General features: G+C 34.8%; 1 protein-coding gene across 1 annotated transcript; it reads left to right on the top strand.

The window, feature by feature from the left end:
* The first annotated feature begins 16703 nt into the window (after window positions 1-16703).
* On the top strand, window positions 16704-18262 carry LOC103321918 (non-functional NADPH-dependent codeinone reductase 2-like). The gene is made up of 4 exons (XM_089047165.1): window positions 16704-17104; window positions 17214-17451; window positions 17557-17736; window positions 17956-18262. The coding sequence occupies exons 1-4, from the start codon at window positions 16773-16775 to the stop codon at window positions 18187-18189; spliced, it is 984 nt and encodes a 327-aa protein (XP_088903291.1). The 5' UTR covers window positions 16704-16772; the 3' UTR covers window positions 18190-18262.
* Window positions 18263-19890: the final 1628 nt, after the last annotated feature.

Below are 19890 nucleotides of genomic sequence, written 5' to 3'. Positions count from 1 at the left end.
CCATTATTTTTGCACAACAGCTTTTTCCATTGCCGTTTTCCATCAGATGTTGCGTGCCACGTTGCACAAACGTGTCTGTGTTGTGTCACTCTGTTATGCTTTTACGTGAAACAGAGCACCTCTCTCTCTCTCTCTCATCCTCATCTCTGTTGGTTTGTAATTTGTTCCAGTTGTTTGGTTTATTTCTTATTGTTTTCTGGGAAATGGTTTTATTAAAAATCGATTCATTATTCTATAGTTTGACATTTTGACTCAGCAGGTTTGTGAAAGACACTAAAAATGTAGCAAGCAGGTTGATGCTGATCGGGGAGACGGACATAGCTTTCAATTTTTGACTCAACCAGCAGCATGTATGTAAGTTTCCTTTTTTTTGTGTGTGTGTGTGTGTTCTGTGTGGGATTGGATTAATTAAATAAATGCTTTCACCTTATACGAATTACAAGCATGATAACTGTAAGGTATGGTCCATGAGGACATGAATGATGGGGTAGCTTTTTTCTTGACCAGAGATTCGATCGATGGGATGGGATGGGAATGCAGGCAGAACTGGAGTCTCGAGAAACAGTGATATAGTTGGAAGCATCGGAATCTTTATTGATGGAATTGGGGAGAAAACCATAAAAATACATATGTGTCCCGTACGTGACAGCTGGTGCTCGTTGCCTAGCTACTACTGGTTCAAGAAGCTGCACGTAATTAGTTTAACTAAGATATTTAAACTCTAAATATAAAAACCAACAAATGAAAATAAATAATAGAAAAACACAAATGACAGCGGCTGATAGAGATTTGAAGAGAGGCCGTCGGCAGTCCACTCACGTAGCATTCACAAGGGATGAGATGAGATTCCTTTGGCCCTTCATTTCAGATGATTCCCAATTAACCAATTAATTTATGGAAATTTAGAAAGGAGACAAATCTGAAAGGGATTTGATGGAGCGTTGTTAGGTATCCTGTGGGTAACATTTAATTAATTAAGGGATAATTAAAGTGGTTTAAGGATGATCCCATTCCTATAGGCTATACCTCTCTGCCTGCCCCCACCATGCGTGTGATCCTTTTTATCTCGTCTTTGTTGAGAAATAGAAATGTGGGACTAAGATATGGATAGAGAGATCATCAACTTTTCCTCGTCTTTTGACAAATGTTAAATTTCAGTAAAGAGAAGGGTAATTGGCTTACTACTAGTAACGCTGATATTGTGCCAATTGATAGTGTGTTGCGTGGAACAAAAGTGATATGTTGGATCCCACAGGCGAGAGAGAGAGAGAGAGAGAGAGAGAGAGCAACCAGCTTTACTGTGTTGATCGTTGTGTGTTTGAGTGAGCTGCACTGCACTGCACCACATTCAAGATGCACTCAACAACAGTGACAGCACTACGTGGTTTGCTAGGCGTGATCTCATTATGCACTCAACTCTATCCCATGGCCAATGATATCTATATACATAAGAACTTGAATCATGACGTGGTTGATTGAATTTGTAATGAGGAAATTCATAATTAAGTTGAAAAATATTTATATTGGAGGAAATAAATACATACATAAATATTGTTATGAGCTGTACTGTGTTATCTTCAATAAACAAAGTTTTGATTTGCAAAGAGCTTGAAATAAAAAGAGAATAAAATAGTACTAGAAGACATAAATTCTTATATGAATAATGCTACTCTTACTACATTTTTATATCACATTTATATACCACTTTATGTATCGGCTTAGGTGTTATTGACATGTTAAGTAAATAGCCACCCATACTAAAATTTCTTTTTAATTTTCAAAATGTAATTATGTTACTCAAAACTTATCACCTCTTCTTACTTACCCTCTCTCTCCCACCAACCCATCCATCGGAGGAAATTTTCACATTTAGAATAGAGGGAAGAGAAGATCTAAACTAGAGAAGTTGAGGAATTCAGATTGAAACAATAGAAAGTAATTTTCTTAGTTCAAGGTAGGGTCATTGTTTTGAATGGAGCCCCTTTGAGACTTCCTAGGAGTTGTCCACTTTACTTTGGTTCATAACAATAGATTAATATAATTTATTTAGATCTCTTTTGGTTCATATATGAGATCTGGATTGTTGTTTGTGTGTCAAAGATGGAGTGGAGTGTAGTTGGAGCTGTTGTGGAGAGGCAAGCGTCAAACCCTAGGGTATTTTCTCGGTAGTTTTTGTTTTTATTTTTAATTTGTTGTTAACTGAAAATAAAAATTCAAATCACTTTATGATGTGGATGTCCAAATCGACTGCCACATAAAGTGGTATACAATTATGGTATATAAAATGTGGTAAGAGTAGCACTACCCTACTTATATACATGCATAGTCCTTAATAAGAAAACAATGTGTATGTGCATACCATCGAATCCCACTATCAGAATCAAAGTACTATTAAGGGTGGCTCGACATGAACTCGACTCTTGTCGGTGTTTAAGAAGACTTATGGAATTGATTTTTTTCCTTTTTACTACAAGAATTGGACTTATTGAATTAGTCATCAATTCAACATATTCTAACTTACAAATTATCATTAGAGCCCCTAGAGAGGTGAGACTCTATTGGACTTGATTGGACTAAACTCCAATTATGTATGGTCCCAACCACCTAAGTCTATAAACAAATTAGGGTTACTACATTTTAAGACATGCCAAGTTTGCTATTAATTCATATTTTTTTAATACAAATGATATTTTATTTTAAATTAAATTAAACTACGAGGAGGAGAATTTGAACTTGGGTGCAGAGTGGGAAGCACATTTGCTCTTACCAACTTGGCTACTATATTTACATGCCAAGTTTGCTCTTAACTTTAAACAAGTGAGATAATAAGTTTTAAAATTAGGGGTGAAAAAGTTAGTTCAAATAATCCCATAGTTTGCTTTTAACCTATATCCTACTATCTTTCTAATCTCTAGTTGTCATATTTGCACACATAATTACAAATTATCAACGAGAGCATTACAAGTTTGCAAAAGTTTAGTGCCCGTCTGGTAACGTTTTTAGAAAATGTTTTATAAGAATATTTTTAGAGAATGAAAGTAAGAAAACGAATTTGCATTTTTCAAGATTCGAGAATGTGTATGGTAGATTAATTGGAAAATAGATTCATAAAATAAAAATAGTGAAAACGTGTATAGTAGTACAATTTGAGAATAATAATATGTGAGCTATTTTTCAAGTGTATTTTTGCTAATGTCTATTCTAAAAATAATAATAATAAATAAATTGTTATAAAACTGAATAGAGAAAGTATATAAAAGGTAAGAGTAGTTCTTAATAGCTCAATGCTCAAGTCACTTATTCATCTTTAGTGCCTACTATTTATAGGCATAGGAAATACATCACCATTTACCACCCTTAAGTAGTGGGTTACAAAACATAATAACCAATGATAAATATGATATTTAATGCATATGTTACAACCCTATAATGATAGGTATAATGATGGGTATAATGGAGGAAATACAATGGACTTATGGTGGGCATCCATAACCTTTGAGGTTACAACACTCCCTCCTGGATGTCCACCATGCATGGAGTATGCCTCGTTAAAAACCTTGTCAGTAAAACTCAGTGGGACAAAAACTGGTCGAAGGGGAAAAAGATTGCATAACCATGTGTAACATAAAATTATGTGCATATAACACTGACATGCGTGCGACACTGCCTCGTTAAAACCTTGCTAGGAAAAACCCAGTGGGATAAAAACCTGGACGAAGGAAAAAGAGTACAGTGTGTGAAGAAGATCTTATTGATGGCACGCTCCCCCTGATGCTCACAAAATATCTTTAAGCTATATTGTTGACCATATTTTGATTGTCGTAATTGGCATTGCTTCCATGAATCAATCTTGCAATATTATTGGATGATCCCCTTGAAGAATTACTCCTCTTGATGTCTTTATACTTCTTTGGTAATCCAACATAAATGATATTGATCACACATCCATCCTTCACAGAGTGATCTTTGATAATGCTTGTATAAAAAATTATTCAATATCATCATTGGAGGATATATGCTTGTCATTCTTTTGAATCCCTGTTGATGTTAGAGTAATACTAAAAATATCTAGACTATTTTCAGAAATTAACAATTCTTAAAATAACATCATATTCTAAAATATCATCAAAATAATAATATAAGAAAATTCATACGTTACCGTTACAAAGATAAGAGTATAAAATTGCATGATGTAATATACTATTCATACAAATTTTTGTATACTATGCTAGCTTGTCATAGGCTCTTCAGGAGACCTAAATATTCTGATAACTTCTTTTAAAAATTTGAATACGTTGCAATAATTTTGAACTTGAATTCGAATTCATAACTTAGTCAATACCCTCACTTGAGGCAATTAGATCATTTTCATTTCATGAAAATTGAGTATAGACATTGAGCTTCAGGCTCCTTAACTTCTTAGTGATTTACTTTCAATAATTTATATAATGTATGACATTTTACATCTCTTAGAATTTATTCCTATGTATTCTTCAAAAGATCACTTCTAGCGATATGCTTAACTTCATAATCTTTTTAGATTTTTCAGCTCCAATTCATTTATTAAATCAGGGGAATCCTTTGTAAACTCTTCAAGAGTTCTAACAAAATTCTTCATATATATATATATATATATATATATATATACTGCAATGATGGTAAACTCATTTCCAAATTATTTATATATCTCTTTTGTAATAGATATTCAGTAAGACGATTATACCATATTCTTCCACAATACTTTAATTCACACAAGGATCATTACAAGCCATCATATTTTAATCATTTGCTTCAGGCATTCTGAATCCTTCATGAATTTTTATACACATGAATTTTCCATAAATATGCATAACATAGCTGCATATGTTTACCATCATAATCCCATATCTTTACTGGGAAACGTTGTGTCATATCATCAAGTGATTTATTTCACTTCATCTCAAACACCAATTCGTAACATATACATTTTTATATCCTTTTGGTGTTTTAACTATAGGTTCAATCATTGCACTTTTTTCAAAATATCCAAATTTACTAGACTGCCTCTTCCAGTTGACCAATCTTTATTTACATTTGTCGACAATTATAACAAGTGGTGCAATATCATCATGTATAGCCCTTGATAACTTTAGTACGTACTACAAACCAATATATCATCAATTCATGATCCCACGATTCTAATGTGCATGCGCATGCATAATTTATAAGCATCTCATTGCTTTCATTATTTTCTGGTACCAGTGCCACTTCAGAGGCTTTCATTGTCACTTCATGGACAAATATCTCTTCTAAGATGTAAAATTTATAGAATGTGGATCATAACCTCTTCTAGAGCATTATTTTGAATAGAGCTTAAACTTTGCAATTAATCTCATCTTCTGGGGAGTTAAGTCTTTTGAACCTATAGATCTGTCATGCTTCAGGCATCTAACAGCTTTTATGGGGAGTTCAATTTTTACAATCTATAAATCTATCATGCTTCAGGTATGCAACAAATTGGCTATTAGTAGTCACTTACTTTGTGTCTGTATATGCTTCTTGTCATTTGACTTACAATCCTTTTTGTGTTTGAATATGCTTTTAGCATTTATCTTCTATATCAATTTGTTTTCTGAGACAATAATAAATACATTTCACAATCATTCACGGCGTTCTTTGTTCTTTCAGGAACAACTAAATCTCCCTCTAACGACGGGGATTTTGGTCTCATCAAAATAATACCAAGAATGTCATAAGTATTAACCTTAATGCATTCGGCGTGCATCATATTAATATTGACATGTTAATGCGTTGTCCTTCTGGGACTTTAATTTATGCAGTGTATTATCAATGTATTCAACTTGCAATCTTCAAAATTTGCACTGTATTTAATCATTTAGAAATAGATACATATCAGAATGATTCAAGCCTTTCCTCTAGAATGGTTTTTTGTATGTAAGTCAAGTCATTCTTTTGGAACGATATTTTGTACATAATGCAAGTCGTTCTTTTGGAACACTCTCTTGTACATAAAACATGTCGTTCTTATAGAACGATTTCTTGCATGTCATTCTTCTGGAATGGTCTTATCTTCTCATTTTGTGCTTTGAACTACAGGTTCAAATTACATATAAAATTAATTAAAATTAAGAACCAAGGAACTCGAAAGTTCCAATTAGAATTTGGTTACAATATTTTGATTCCATTGGAAAACATGATAAATATATAATTTTTCAAAAAAATTTGATTATTAACTTCAGGTTCAATTAAAATATTATATATGTTATGCCAGAACTGCAGGTTCCTGACAATGTATGAACTACAGGTTCTTGGATATTGTAGTCTTAATTAATTGAAAATGAATTGAGGAACTCACAACCCTCAAAACTGTAATATGATAGTACTCTCCACTAAATCATTTAGAACTTCTGGTTCTATAATTATTACACTTGCTCAATGTTAAACTCCAGGTTTAGCTCATTAAGGTGTGAACTTCAGGGTCACATATATTTATACAAAGGTGTAGATTTTTCAACCTTATATTTTAGAGCTTGTCCAATATAGATCCCTACATTTTCTATTTCCTAAACATATACCCATCACTCTATAAATCTATGTGTAAAACCCAATTTCAAATTTAAATGACTAGTAGGATATAAGAGGTTGTAGTATTTCTATGTTTTTACATCATTGCCACCAAACTTCATATTTTATTTATAATTTATTTCAAGCATTTCATTAACTACCATAATTGTAATTAATATACTCCCTATTAATAGCATATCAACCACCCCATTTCTTTTAGTTGTCATTCCCTCTCACATCTCGCCCCCTAAAATTACAAAAAAAAAAAAAATCTGTAAATTACATATCCAATAATGTACCTATGAAATATAATATAAATATATACATATAAAATATAGGTATATTATTTACCAAAAAAAACAAAGTCAGTTACTTTGTAATTGCGTATATTTTTCATAATTAAAAATAGGTACACAATAATTTAAATAAAATATAGGTACATTATTTACCCACAGGTAAATTATTTTACAATATACCTGTAAATGTGTATAGGTACATTATTTGGAATAGATAATTATGTACACTTTTCATACTAGGTAAATTATGTTTTTCATAAAACAAACAAGTAATAGGTACATTATTTTTTCAACGTAATTAGTATGTACAGTTTTATTCATAAACAATTATAAAGTGGATTATTAGTCATGTATAATTCATAAAAAGAAAATAACATAAACATTTTATTAAACCAACCGATTACCTAAATTTGAATTTATTGTTAAATTTTTTTTAAAATGTTTCAAAATTAATTCCTACATCCATTAAAACCATTTGGAGATCTTTCCAAATTCAACATCTGTCATTATATACAATCCATTTAAAAACTGTTTTCATATTGATTCCTACATTAATATACAAAATGCAATAATGGCTTACTTGAGGGTATTTTTGGAATCTGAAAAGTACAATAAATAAGATTTTATACTTAATTAGGTAACTTGCTGAGTTGGATCCTAGTCATGGGTTTTTACTTATACAAATTGGGTATTATTTATAGGAACAAAAAGTGAAGGGTTTTAGGTACAACAAATTGAATTTGAAGGGTGTAAGCCAAATTTACTATATATTTTATTATATATGAACTGAGATCTTCATACCCTTTTAGATGTACAGGAATTTAGGATCTTTAGGCTTTTTCCTTTAATTGTATAAAATTTAGGGTCTTCAAGCCCTTTATAATTGAGGATCAAGATCTTCAGGTCTTAATTCCTTTATTTTTCCCAACTCCATCATAACAAACATGGAGTGTAACCACTATCATACTCTCATATAAATGTGAACCATGAATATATAATAAATGGACATAAATAGCTTCTAGCAATCATAGTTTTATTTACTTATACATATATATATATATATATATATAGGTATATAGCATATATATATATCATATTGTATTACCATCAACTTTCCATATTAATATTATATGTACCAATATAAAATAGAGCCATGTGAAAGTGAAACCGACCAAAACCACAATTAATATATTAAAATGGTCTACTTGTGGAGGATTGACCATATGCTCCTACTTTTGCACCTACCACACAAGAACAAGTTCCAGCACATCTATACTTGCTTTAGATGTTAGCATGAATATAGATATGATGGTGATAATATAATAACAAATTGAAGAAGATAAAGTGAAAGTCAGAAGGGGCTTATCTCTTTGTTTCGTGGGTGTTCATATCCCACTCTAAACACCAAGAAGCTTAACACCTCAGTTGGTTTCTTTTGGTGAAGACCGGTCCTTGTTTTGGATTTGTGTCTCTTAGAATGATTTTCAATTTTCTTCTCTGGTTGATTTGTTTTCTGTAAACATAGTATGCTACCAAAGGGAGTTTGTATTTACACACAAGGAAATCATGAAAACACAATTGCCCAGAAAACCTCAAGTAGAGGATGAGTAAAGCAGAGCGATTTGATCGAGGCACTCAACTGGATTTTGAAAGAGAATTCGTGCTGATAAGGTGTTATAAAACTGAATAGAGAAAGTATATGAAAAATAAGAGTAGCTCTTAATAGCTCAATGCTCAAGTCATTTATTCATCTTTAGTGCCTACTATTTATAGGCATAGGAAATACATCACTATTTACCACCCTTAAGTAGTGGGTTACAAAATATAATAACCAATGATAAATATGGTATTTAGTGTATATGTTACAACTATATAATGATAGGTATAATGATGGGTATAATGGAGGAAATACAATGGACTTATGGTGGGCATCCATAACCTTTGAGGTTACAACATAAATAAAATTCTAATGTAAAAAAACCTATAATTATCTTTAAAAATAAGTCAAGATGATAAATAAAAGAGTTGAATTTTGTTGGTTAATTGATAATAAATTGAACAAGTATGCATCTAAGAATAATTTTTTTTTTATACATTTAAATTATTTTTTTCCAAAATAAATACAGATTATTAAGTAAAGAACTTGTGTGGACAGATGTTGCACCACCTTGGTTGGAGCATACCTTGGAATTGGATGAGGTTGAGATTTGAAGGTTTTTTTGTTTTCAAAAGGAGCTGTGGTACTCTTTTTAAAAAAAAAGGGATTTTCCTCATTTGGGGGTATTTATGACAATGTTTTAATGAGGTCACTATGTAGCTCATTCCCCGGTTGATTAAATTAGTTGTACGTTTGTTGCAGTTGCTAACGGAATTTCTCCTTTTGATATAAAAAAAAAAACTTCAAATATAAAAAGTTTTTATTTTATTTTTATTTTTTTTATTTTAAATTTAAATGCATTTCTTAAGCTCATACAAATTAAATTTTAATTTCAATAAGCTAATTATAATTATAATTTTTTTACAATTAAAATTTAATGTTTAAAAACCTAAAATTATATAAACAAAAGAGGCCAGTAATAAGAGAAACCCTACCCCCAGTCCCTCTCACACACACACACGACAGAAGGGTCCATTCAATTTGAATCCCAAGAGTAGGTTGGTGGACGATTAAGTATGAACCATCACAATAGGGGTATGAGAAGCAGGAAGTGAAGTAGAATTAGAAGCAGGTGAAGAAATAAAGGCATCAACATTTAGCATAGTGATGGATGGCGGGATGACAACAACCGCGATGGTAGCAAGGTAGACAGTAGTAACAACGGCAATGACAACAACAACATAAAACGACAACAATAAATTCTTCCACATCAACTTTAGCTAATTCACGCAGACACAACATCTTTTCACTTCTCCTCTCCCCTTGAAGAGAAGGGGTCATTAGAGTCAAGAAATAGGAAATAACTTCATGGGAATACGTCAAAGTAATGGGGATACGTCAATAAACATATCATTTTCAATCCCCTCCCCCCTTGAAGAGGAGGAAAGTGCTGGAAAAGCAACAATCAGTGACTTATAAAATGAATATATATCAACAATATATAAAAACCAACGAAATTGAATAATAAACTGTAATTTGATCTATAAAAGGGGCGCAAGTCCCCAAAATGAGGTAACTATAAGAAGACTTCCTTAAGCATCAGAAAGCCTTCGCTAGTACCACACTAGTGCCATAGGTCTTACCGTAGCTCTTTGTCTTGTAGAGCTTCCTTATCTGACGAAGAGCACAAGGAGGCCAAAGGTGATGCAACATCTCTAAGTTGGGCCTAAAAGTGCTCAACCACTTTTTTGCATCAACATTGTTGATTATGTCATTTGTCTTGGTTTAGGGTTGTGGATTTATGTTGTCACTTTATTTTGGACTGGTTTACTGAGTTAGAGCACTTCCACCCATTTTCCATGGTAAAGGGCAAATGCAAGTAAGGGCAATTACTATTCATGTGAATAGTGCCTACCATGGTAATTTTTTTAATTTTTTATTTTCCACCAATTGCCATGGCAATCTAAGGGCAATCATTATCCACATGAGATTAATTTTATTTATACTTATGAGATTAATTTTGGTAAGATTTTTTGTTGCCATGTGTCCATATATATATCAATTATAAAATTCACATCTCATATTTCAAATAAAATTTTCTAATAAGATTTTTGGTTGCTACGTGTCCTAAGTTATTACAAAATTCACATCTCAGATTTCATATAACATTTTTGGTTGCTGCTATTGCGCCATATGTCATCTATATCATGTCTATTAACAGCTCATATTTCGGATAAGATTTTTGGTTACTATTATTGCAACACTTGTCATCTTTATCCTCTAAATCTTTTTATAAAACCACACCCTCAACTCACACCAATCATCATATCCTCTCTATCCTTTCATTTATTAAATTTTACAAAATACATTCTACTTTCAATGTCTTACATGAGGAGGTTGTTGGAGATAGCTGAGCGAGAAAATGAAGAAAGAATGTGCAAACTTGCTGAAGATGAAAGGGAGTGGGAAGCACATAACAATCAAGTCGTTAACGGTGGGTATACTCAATCAAGAAAGCCAACACCATAGTGGTTCACAAACTAATTGTGGACAGATGTAGTCACTCTTGGGGTAAGAATCTCTTGAAAGATTACTTTATCCCAAATTTGTTGTACTTTAGTATTGATTTTTGAGGGCGATATAGAATACAGCCCCATATGTTTAATAAAATCATGCATGATGTTTGCAATTACGACACATACATCGTTCAGAAGTGCGATGCTGCTTGTGTTTTAGGTCTTCTTTTGGAGCAAAAACTTATAGCTTCCTTACGGATACTTGCTTATGGCATAGTTGTAGGCTGAGTCGATGAGAGTGCTAGGATGGGGAAATCCACTATCTTAGAGAGCTTGGTTAGATTCTATGAGGTAATCAAAACTCTCTACATGAGGGATTACCTCAGCACCTACGGCTAGGGACCTCCAAAGGCTTCTGCAAAAAGCTGAGGCTCGAGGTTTTCTGGGTATAATTGGAAGTATCGACTACATGTACTGGTAGTGGAAGAATTGCCTAACTGCCTGACAAAGAGCTAATGGTAATAGGAAAGGCAAAAAAAGTATCATTCTTGAGGCCGTTGCATCATTCGATACTTGGATTTGGCATGCCTTTTTTGAACTTGCGGGAGCTCAAAATGACCTTAACGTTCTTGGTCAATCCCCAATGTTCAATGATGTATTGAGACGAAGGGTACCTTAGATCACGTATCAAATCAACAATACCGTATACTTGGGTGGGTACTACCTAGCCGATGGAATTTACCCGAGGTGGATGACATTCATCAACAAAGGGAAGGAAAAACACTTTGCCGCCTATCAAGAAGGTTATAGGAAAGATATGGATATTTGTTTTCGTATCCTCCAAGCTTGTTGGGCAATTGTTAAAGGGATTGCTCGTATACTTGATAAGAGGTGCTTCATAGCATTATTATGATGTGCATCATCCTCCACAACATGATTGTGGAGGATGAGTATGATTATGATGAACTAGAAGTGTTCGAACTCGACCCCATGAATATGAGATTGACAAGAATTTATGAATGGCCCATAGGAGCAAATGGACAACCCTTGGAGCACGAACCTTTGATTAAGGACGATTCATACAACAACCAGATGATTGACCGTTATACTGAAATGCAATCTACTTATGTTCAAGAAAGACATCAAGTTGACTTAATTAAGCACTTATACGGGATGAAAGACAATCATAGTCAATTAAGTCAAGTTTTTATTATGCTTTGAATAAATGGCAAGGATACTTTATCTTCCTTTATTATGCTTTGTTATGAATTATGCTTTGTTTTGATGTTGCAATGTTTTAAATAAATGGCTATATTAATTAATGCTTTCTTTATGGAATAAAAGACAATCAATACAACCTAATGGTTTTTGTCATTTAACTAATCGATGTTGCTAGGTTCGTCGTCATGGAAAAGCCTTCTTCTCATAACATTCTTTCGTTCTTGCTTCCAAAATGTCTTTGTTTCAGGGAACATGGTTCGTAACCATGGTTTCCTGGTCTTTCTTATGCACGCTCATTTTCTCTTACAAATGCCTCATCTTTGGCCTTGTCAGCCTCATCTCTTTTTGATGTCTCTCTCCATTCTCATTGCGCCTTGGAGAGCAATTTGTTCCAAGAATTTTGCACATTCATTGTTCGAAGTGCTCCATCTCTTGGTCTTTGCCACTTTTCTCCCAATAGGCCTCTACTCCCTTTGGATTGGTGAATCCACATCAACCGGGGAGTCTAACAGTCATTCTGATGCTATGACTCATGGAGTGGCGTCTCGTTCAACACAACGCTCGGACCCATGGTGACAATTTTGAATATTGGACAATTCTTTACAACCTTCTAACATTGGCGATTGTTGAAAGCATTTTAGCCTTGGCCAATTGCACCAAACCATAATTGTACTTGAGTATTCTATAAAATAAAAAAAAGTTTAGAAATGCAAGAAAATATCAGACAATATGACATTAAATTTAATAAAACGCAAGTTACAAAATTTTTACCTCGTTGCCAAGATTTCGTCGCTTCAAACATAATCCTTCCCTTTTGCCAATGCATCTCTCAATTTCCCTAACTCTTTATTCAAAATTTCTCACCTACTAGCCAATGCCATTTCCGTACAAGGTGAACCCGATCGAGTGGAAAATTCTCCATGAATTTTCCTCGACATATAAGAGAACTTCATCTCATTGCCTGTGATCGGGCAATGACCAACTTGGACGCAACACTCACACAACAAAATATTTTCCATAGTTGTCCCTTCGGTTTCGATGGAAGAGGTCATTTGTATTTTTACACAAATGAAATTTAGTAGTATAAAATAAAGATATGATATGAGGAGAAGAATTTGTATGAAGATTTGGTGTGAAAAGTTAATAATATTGGTAGGTATTTATAGAAAGAAAAAAATTATGAATTTTGTTGTTGTTCTATCAGAATTTTTTCAAATTTTTTTTTTTTTCAATTTTCATGCTGTCATTTGGAGAAAAAAATTGATCGGACGCCTGTGTCATGCCACACTGCATCGTGAAAAAATTTAAATTTTTTATCACTAGCGTGAGCGCCACGCCCGCGTGTACGTCATGCATCAATGGTTAAAAAAAAAGGACTTTTATTTGTTTACGCCAGCCTGGTGTCAACGCTAATGTCATCGCCCATGGGCAAGAGCTTGAGCTGATCTTGCCTTGAGCCTTGCTCGGGCTTGGTGGACCCCATGTGTTGCAGGGTAGGAATTCACCGCTGGAACCAGTTTTGGAAGCCTAAGACCATCTCCAACCCAATGGGTGAAAACTCAAATTTTGAGTTTTGAGTCCAAAATTCATCTCCAACCCATGTATTTTCAGGGGTGGAAATTTGAGATGGGTGGAATTTTGGGTGGAATTCCAGTCTGGGTTTTGCCTGGACTGGAAATTTTTTGTGGACCCCAACTCATGCTGCACAGCCCATATGAAGAGGAAAAATGGAGTGGGCCCTACGCGGAAGAAAGTTGCAGCTCTCCCTTTGCTTTTGCATGACAAGTGGCAGCTCACCATTTGTAGTTATTGTTTCTTTCATTTTATTTATTTATTAAACTTGCAACTTAAAGTTGCTCTGTTTGGAGTAAAAAAAAAATTTATGTTTTGAATTTTGGATTTTTTTAGGTTAAAATGTTTAGAAAATTAAATCACGAATGTTGAAATAAAAATAATATCAAGAAAAATTGATGGCAAAAAAAAATTTAAGGCTAACTATTTTTAAACAATTTAGATTAAGTAGTAGACTCAAATTATGAGTCTACAAGGTTGTAGGAAAAAACAATTTGAGTCCTAAAAATACATGAATAGTTGTATTTTAAAGGGTGAAAATTTGAGTTTAGCCTCAACATGGTTGGAGATGGTCTAAGGGCCTTTTGCCTAGGTTGGGCTCACCGTTGGAAGTGCTCTTAGAGATTCTAGAATTTGTGAAATTCGATTATTATGTCAATTTAGGTGGTGGTTGTGTTTTTGTTTTCCCAAAATGAAAAGTTGATTTAAAAATTAAAAGTGGTTTTATATTCTAGTTGTAGTTTAACATTTGTGAATATGTTTTTGAATCTCATACTGAACGAGTGAGGATGTCTCATCCTACCTCCTGCGTTTCAGCCACACTGCGAAATTTGTAGCAGGACTAGGTTGCTAAGCTGCAGTTTATCCTGTTCAGACCAAAAAAAAAAAAAGCTGCAGTTTGTCCTGAAATTTGTTATTTTGATTATAGATAAAAATTTGTTGTGTTTTTTTATGGGGTATATAGCAGATATTGTTTTCAGGTATCTAGTTTATAAACTAGTAATGCATGAGTAAAGTCAAACAATGTTTGTGAGAAAGCTCAAAATCTTGTGGTTACGCTTCTTTCACCAATACATTGTTTTTGTGTAAAATGTTCTTGATACATTCTCATTTATTTTCATGGGTTTTGCCAAAAAAAGAATTATTGAGCTAAGTGAGATGCTCTTACGACTGAGCTATGAACTCGTCGGTTGGTTTTCTTAAAGTGGTTGCTGAGTACGCACACAGCTACTCGGAAGTGCCTTATATAACAATATTTTCATTTAGAGCCCTTGATCAAACTCAAGCAATCTTCTTCCTGAAAAATGGCATCCTTCCAAATGGCAAAAGACACCATACCAAAGATATCTGAAAGTAGGTTTTGAGTAATGGAAGATATAAGAGCGCGGATCGCATCCACAGGGCAGTGACCAACATAGTTGTGGCAAGGTTGTCATTAGCGATGTTCTATGGACCCAACAAGGACACAGTGATTGGTCCAATTGAGGATTTGATTGACGAGGAACACCCTCCATTGTACCGGAGCTATAAGTATGCAGAGTTTTTTGAAGAATTCTTCAAGCAAGAAGGAAAAAGAAGATTAGTAAAGGAAGCTTTTGAGTTGCACAATTGATAATGGCCATGAATCAATGAATACTGTAACGCCTCAATAAAATAAAGCTTTCATTTCATTCATTTTAAATAGGATAAATTATAGCAATGGTCCCTGGACTATACCCAAACTTTATTTTTCGTCCCTTGCATTGTTAAATTGTTACCGTGGTACTTTAATTATGCCTCCAGTTTTAGAAATCGTCCTTTCCGTCATCTCTGTCAACTTTTCCGTTAAAAATGATGACACGGCAATGACAACTCCTACTTGGCATAGGCAAAAATGTATTCTCACACAAAAAATATAAAAATAAATCTCTCTCTCTCTCTCTCTCTCTCTCTCTCTCTCTCTCTCCAGGCTAGGGTAAAGGGTTCTAGGTTCGTGGGTGTGGGGGAAGTGATTTGCAGCACCCTTTAGCGATCTCAATCAACCTCATATTTGTCAAATCAGCCGAGTTCTTGATCGACAACGACTCCAGTCATGAACACAACGCAATGTTGTCTAGCTCGGACCCAATCGTAGATCAAATCCCACGAAATGCCCAGGCTTGAGCGCCCTCAGCCTGGGACACTTCGACCCAAGCACTTTCAACGCCAACCCACTCTCTCGCATTCTTGCACACATCCAACGCCATATCCTCCAACAACGGAAGCCTCGAGAAGAAATCCACCAAAAATTCCCATTTGAATGAAGCCACAAAGAAGGGTCCGTCCCAATTTTCCAACGAGAATGAGAAGGGGTCCAGCCACAAAGAAGCCCAATTTTCCATAGCTTTTATACTGATACTCTTACTATTCCCCCTTCAACGAAACAAGCATTTCTACCCAATTTATCTGTTTCAATTCCCCAATTCGTGGGTGCTGGGGTTGGGGGAAATGGGAGAGTGCAGAGGAGAGAGAGAGAGAGAGAGAGAGAGAGAGAGAGAGAGAGGGGGAGAATATATATATATATATTATGAATTTCCCAAGTTGCCCTTAATTTTGACAGAAAATTTAATTAAATTGACGGAAAGACCAATGATGCACTATAAGATCTAATTAAAGTACCACGGTAACAATTTAACAATGTAAGGGACAAAAAGTAAAATTTGGGTATAGTCCAAGGACCATTGCTACAATTTAGCCTTTTAAATAATATATAAAAAAAGTCCAACAAAACAATAATCAATGACGTTAGCAGCCTCGTAGGAGGAAAGTTCAATTGATAAATAGTAAGGGGGTTGAGAGTTGCATAATCAATGACGTTAGCAGCCTCGTAGGAGGAAAGTTCAATTGACCATTCTCTTGTCCAGTAAGAACCCAAGAATTGACTGAAATCTAGCAGTTTAAAAGCACCTTCACTTGATGAAAAATTAAAACCAGACTTCAAAACTTGATCAAAAACTTGAGCTAATTTCCGACCATAAGAAACCAAAGATGCCAAATGCTTCTTCAGCCCATATCCCAGAAGTGGTGCTTGGCTCTTCCATTGGCCCCAAGAGCATGCCTGTGTTTGCCTTTGGCACAGCAGCTGACAACATACAGCCTAATCTGTTGAAAACAGCAGTTCTTGAGGCCATTAAGCTTGGCTACAGGCACTTTGATACAGCTGCCATTTATGGCTCAGAGCAGACTCTGGGTGAAGCTATAAAAGAAGCACTTAAGCTTGGCCTTGTTGCTTCCAGAGACCAACTCTTCATCACTTCAAAGCTATGGAGCAATGATGCTCACCCTCATCTTGTCATTCCTGCTCTCAAGAAATCACTTGAGTGAGTCTCAAAATCTCACAATCTCACAATCTAATGGTTTTTTTTTTCTTTCAAGCAATTGGAATTTTTGGGTGAGTGGTTTTGTTTGATTATATGATTATGTGTGCAGAAATCTTCAATTGAAGTACCTTGACCTGTATCTCATCCACTGGCCCATCAGTGCTAAGCCAGGAAAATTGGTGTACCCACTAGTTGACCTTATGCCAATGGACTTCAAGGGTGTGTGGGCAGCCATGGAAGAATCTCAGAGACTTGGCCTCACCAAATCAATTGGAGTAAGCAATTTCTCCAGCAAAAAGATTGAAACGTTACTCTCTTTTGCTACCATTCCTCCTTCAGTCAATCAAGTAAGTCCATTTTCTTTCTATACATGCTTTGGTTTCTTTTCTTTTTCGAAATGAACAAAATTCATTAATTCGGGAGTCTGTGTGTAAATATATGTGTAAATATAGGTGGAGATGAGTCCATTCTGGCAACAGAAGAAGCTAAGAGACTTCTGCAAGGCCAATGGTATAGTTGTGACTGCCTTCTCTCCTTTGGGTGCCATGGGGACCAGTTGGGGCACCAATCATGTTATGGAAAGCAAAGTGCTCCAGGATATAGGAGAGGCTCGAGGAAAAACAATTGCTCAGGTTCTGTCACATTTTTTCTCTTTTGTTCTTGAGATCTTTCTGTCATATTTTGCCACATTAATTGTTATATAGAAAAATACAAAGTGTCATATTATTTTTCAGTCATAATTAGGAGTAGATAGAGCCCGTTAATTATTTTGAAGTATGTACATTTTGTGCATGGTTTCAATTCAAACAAACAATTTGTGACTCTGTGTGTTGGTACTTCAACTTGGGCAGGTTTGTATTAGATGGGTGTACCAAGCAGGGGCAACTCTTGCTGTTAAGAGCTACAACAAGGAGAGGTTGAAACAGAATCTGCAGGTGTTTGACTGGGAGCTATCAGAGGATGACCTTAACAAGATCAATCACATCCCACAGCTCAAAATGATGATGAGGGAAGAACTGGTTTCTGCTGATGGATCATCATCACCATACAAATCCGTTGAAGAATTTTGGGATGGAGAGATTTAGGCCTGAAATGAAAACCAATCCTTGTGTAATATGTTTGTGTGCATCCAGAAATAAAGGCGCTGTTGAAGGAAAATGTGAGTCTCCCAACATAATTCCACCATCAATGTCTAAGCAATGGGGTTTTATTGGTGGATTTAGCTTTATGCTCATATACTCTAAATGTGAAGGGGGAAATACAATGAAACAGACTAAAGAAATAACATAATTTTGGAGATGTGAAGCCCGAAGGCTACACAGAGCTCCTACACAAATTTACTTGAAACAAACTTCAAAAAGATTGATACTCTTGATACACACTTAATACACACCCTTGACACACGCATTACATACAGTGGATACGCCGCCTATTTATAGGCCATAATATTAACTCAACATTAAACATAACCATAACCACTATACTCACTAAACCTCACTTTTACTTCAACTCATAAACTAGTCATAATAGCTAAACCTTTAGATTCTAACTTTTTATTTCCTTAACTCCTGACCTTTGAAATTACCCGAACAGGTTTTATTATTTATTGCAGGTTCGGCCCATTCGAGATGAAACATCTCTTAATCACAACCCTTGTTATGAATTACAAGAGAAAACACTTTGATTAACAAAGGGACATAATTTGGGAGAATATGTGTTTGTTTGGTTTTGCAGCTGCACCTAAGTAAAAGCTTAAGTTGCCTAAGTATCCATTAAGAGAATCAAGCCACTCGTAATTCAAGGAATCTTAGTGAGTGAATGGCCCACTAAAACAATGGTTTGTTTATGGAAGTTTGTAGTGTTTGTGTGGGGAAATTTGGGGGGCAATTTTGATTTAGAATAAACCAGTGATTTTGTTTAGAATTGTGTTTGGGGTGAATTTGGTTAAGAGAAACTAGGGACTCGAATTTGGTTGTGTCTAGTGGGATGCTAGGCTGTCTATGTACCCTTGATGGGATCAAAAACCAACGTAATTCCAAAACTTGGGTGGTTTAATTTGCGTTACTCTTTTATACCACTTGGGTCTTTGATGTGGTTTGGTACCATTTGGGCTTTGGTGTGGTTTTGTACCACTTGAGATTTGATGTGGTTTTATGCCATTTGAGTCTTCATTTGACGATTTGTGAATTTGAGACTTTGCACCAATTGTTTGCCAATTGAATTTTTAATTGACAAGTCCATTATACTTGAGACTTGCAATGAGTCAATTATATTTAAGACCGTTGATTCTTGAGATATGAGACGAATCTATTATACGTGGGAGCTGTAGATCATGGGGTCATGGATTGTGCAGCGGCTTCCAGTCTTCTTGGTCCCAATTAATTTTACATTGGGGTATTGATTTGCAAGTGGTGTGGAACAAAACAACTAAGCTTCTTTGGCTTTCACATGATGGTTCCCCACCGCAACACATTTTATCATAAACTTTTTTTTTTTGGTTACAAGGCAGGCCCAAGCCAGAAAATAAAAAAAGCTTAACAAGGCACAGCCCTACTTTGGGCTCTTCCTAGTTCATCATCCAGCAGAAAGCTTGAGAGGGAGATAGGAGCAGATTCGTAGATATGAAGCCCAAAGGGTAACTCATACCCCAAATTAGCAAGGTGATCAGCTACTCTGTTTTGCTTCCTGTAGATATGAGAGACATTGCATCTCCAATTACATTTAAGTAACAACTTGCAGTCTTCAATCAGACAAAAGAGAGGATGTGAATGGTTACAAGCCTTAGC

The sequence above is a fragment of the Prunus mume genome, linkage group LG2 (genome assembly GCF_029339155.1).
Source record: "Prunus mume cultivar Tortuosa linkage group LG2, ASM2933915v1, whole genome shotgun sequence".
Lineage (NCBI taxonomy): Eukaryota > Viridiplantae > Streptophyta > Magnoliopsida > Rosales > Rosaceae > Prunus > Prunus mume.
This window is presented reverse-complemented; position numbering and strand designations above follow the sequence as displayed.

Excerpts from the sequence above, each read along its gene's own strand:
- LOC103321918 (XM_089047165.1), top strand. The coding sequence starts at position 16,773 with ATGCCAAATGCTTCTTCAGCCCATATCCCAGAAGTGGTGCTTGGCTCT. Across the intron at positions 17,105-17,213 it reads GCTCTCAAGAAATCACTTGA|AAATCTTCAATTGAAGTACC; the intron begins GTGAGTCTCAAA and ends TTATGTGTGCAG. Across the intron at positions 17,737-17,955 it reads GAGGAAAAACAATTGCTCAG|GTTTGTATTAGATGGGTGTA; the intron begins GTTCTGTCACAT and ends CAACTTGGGCAG.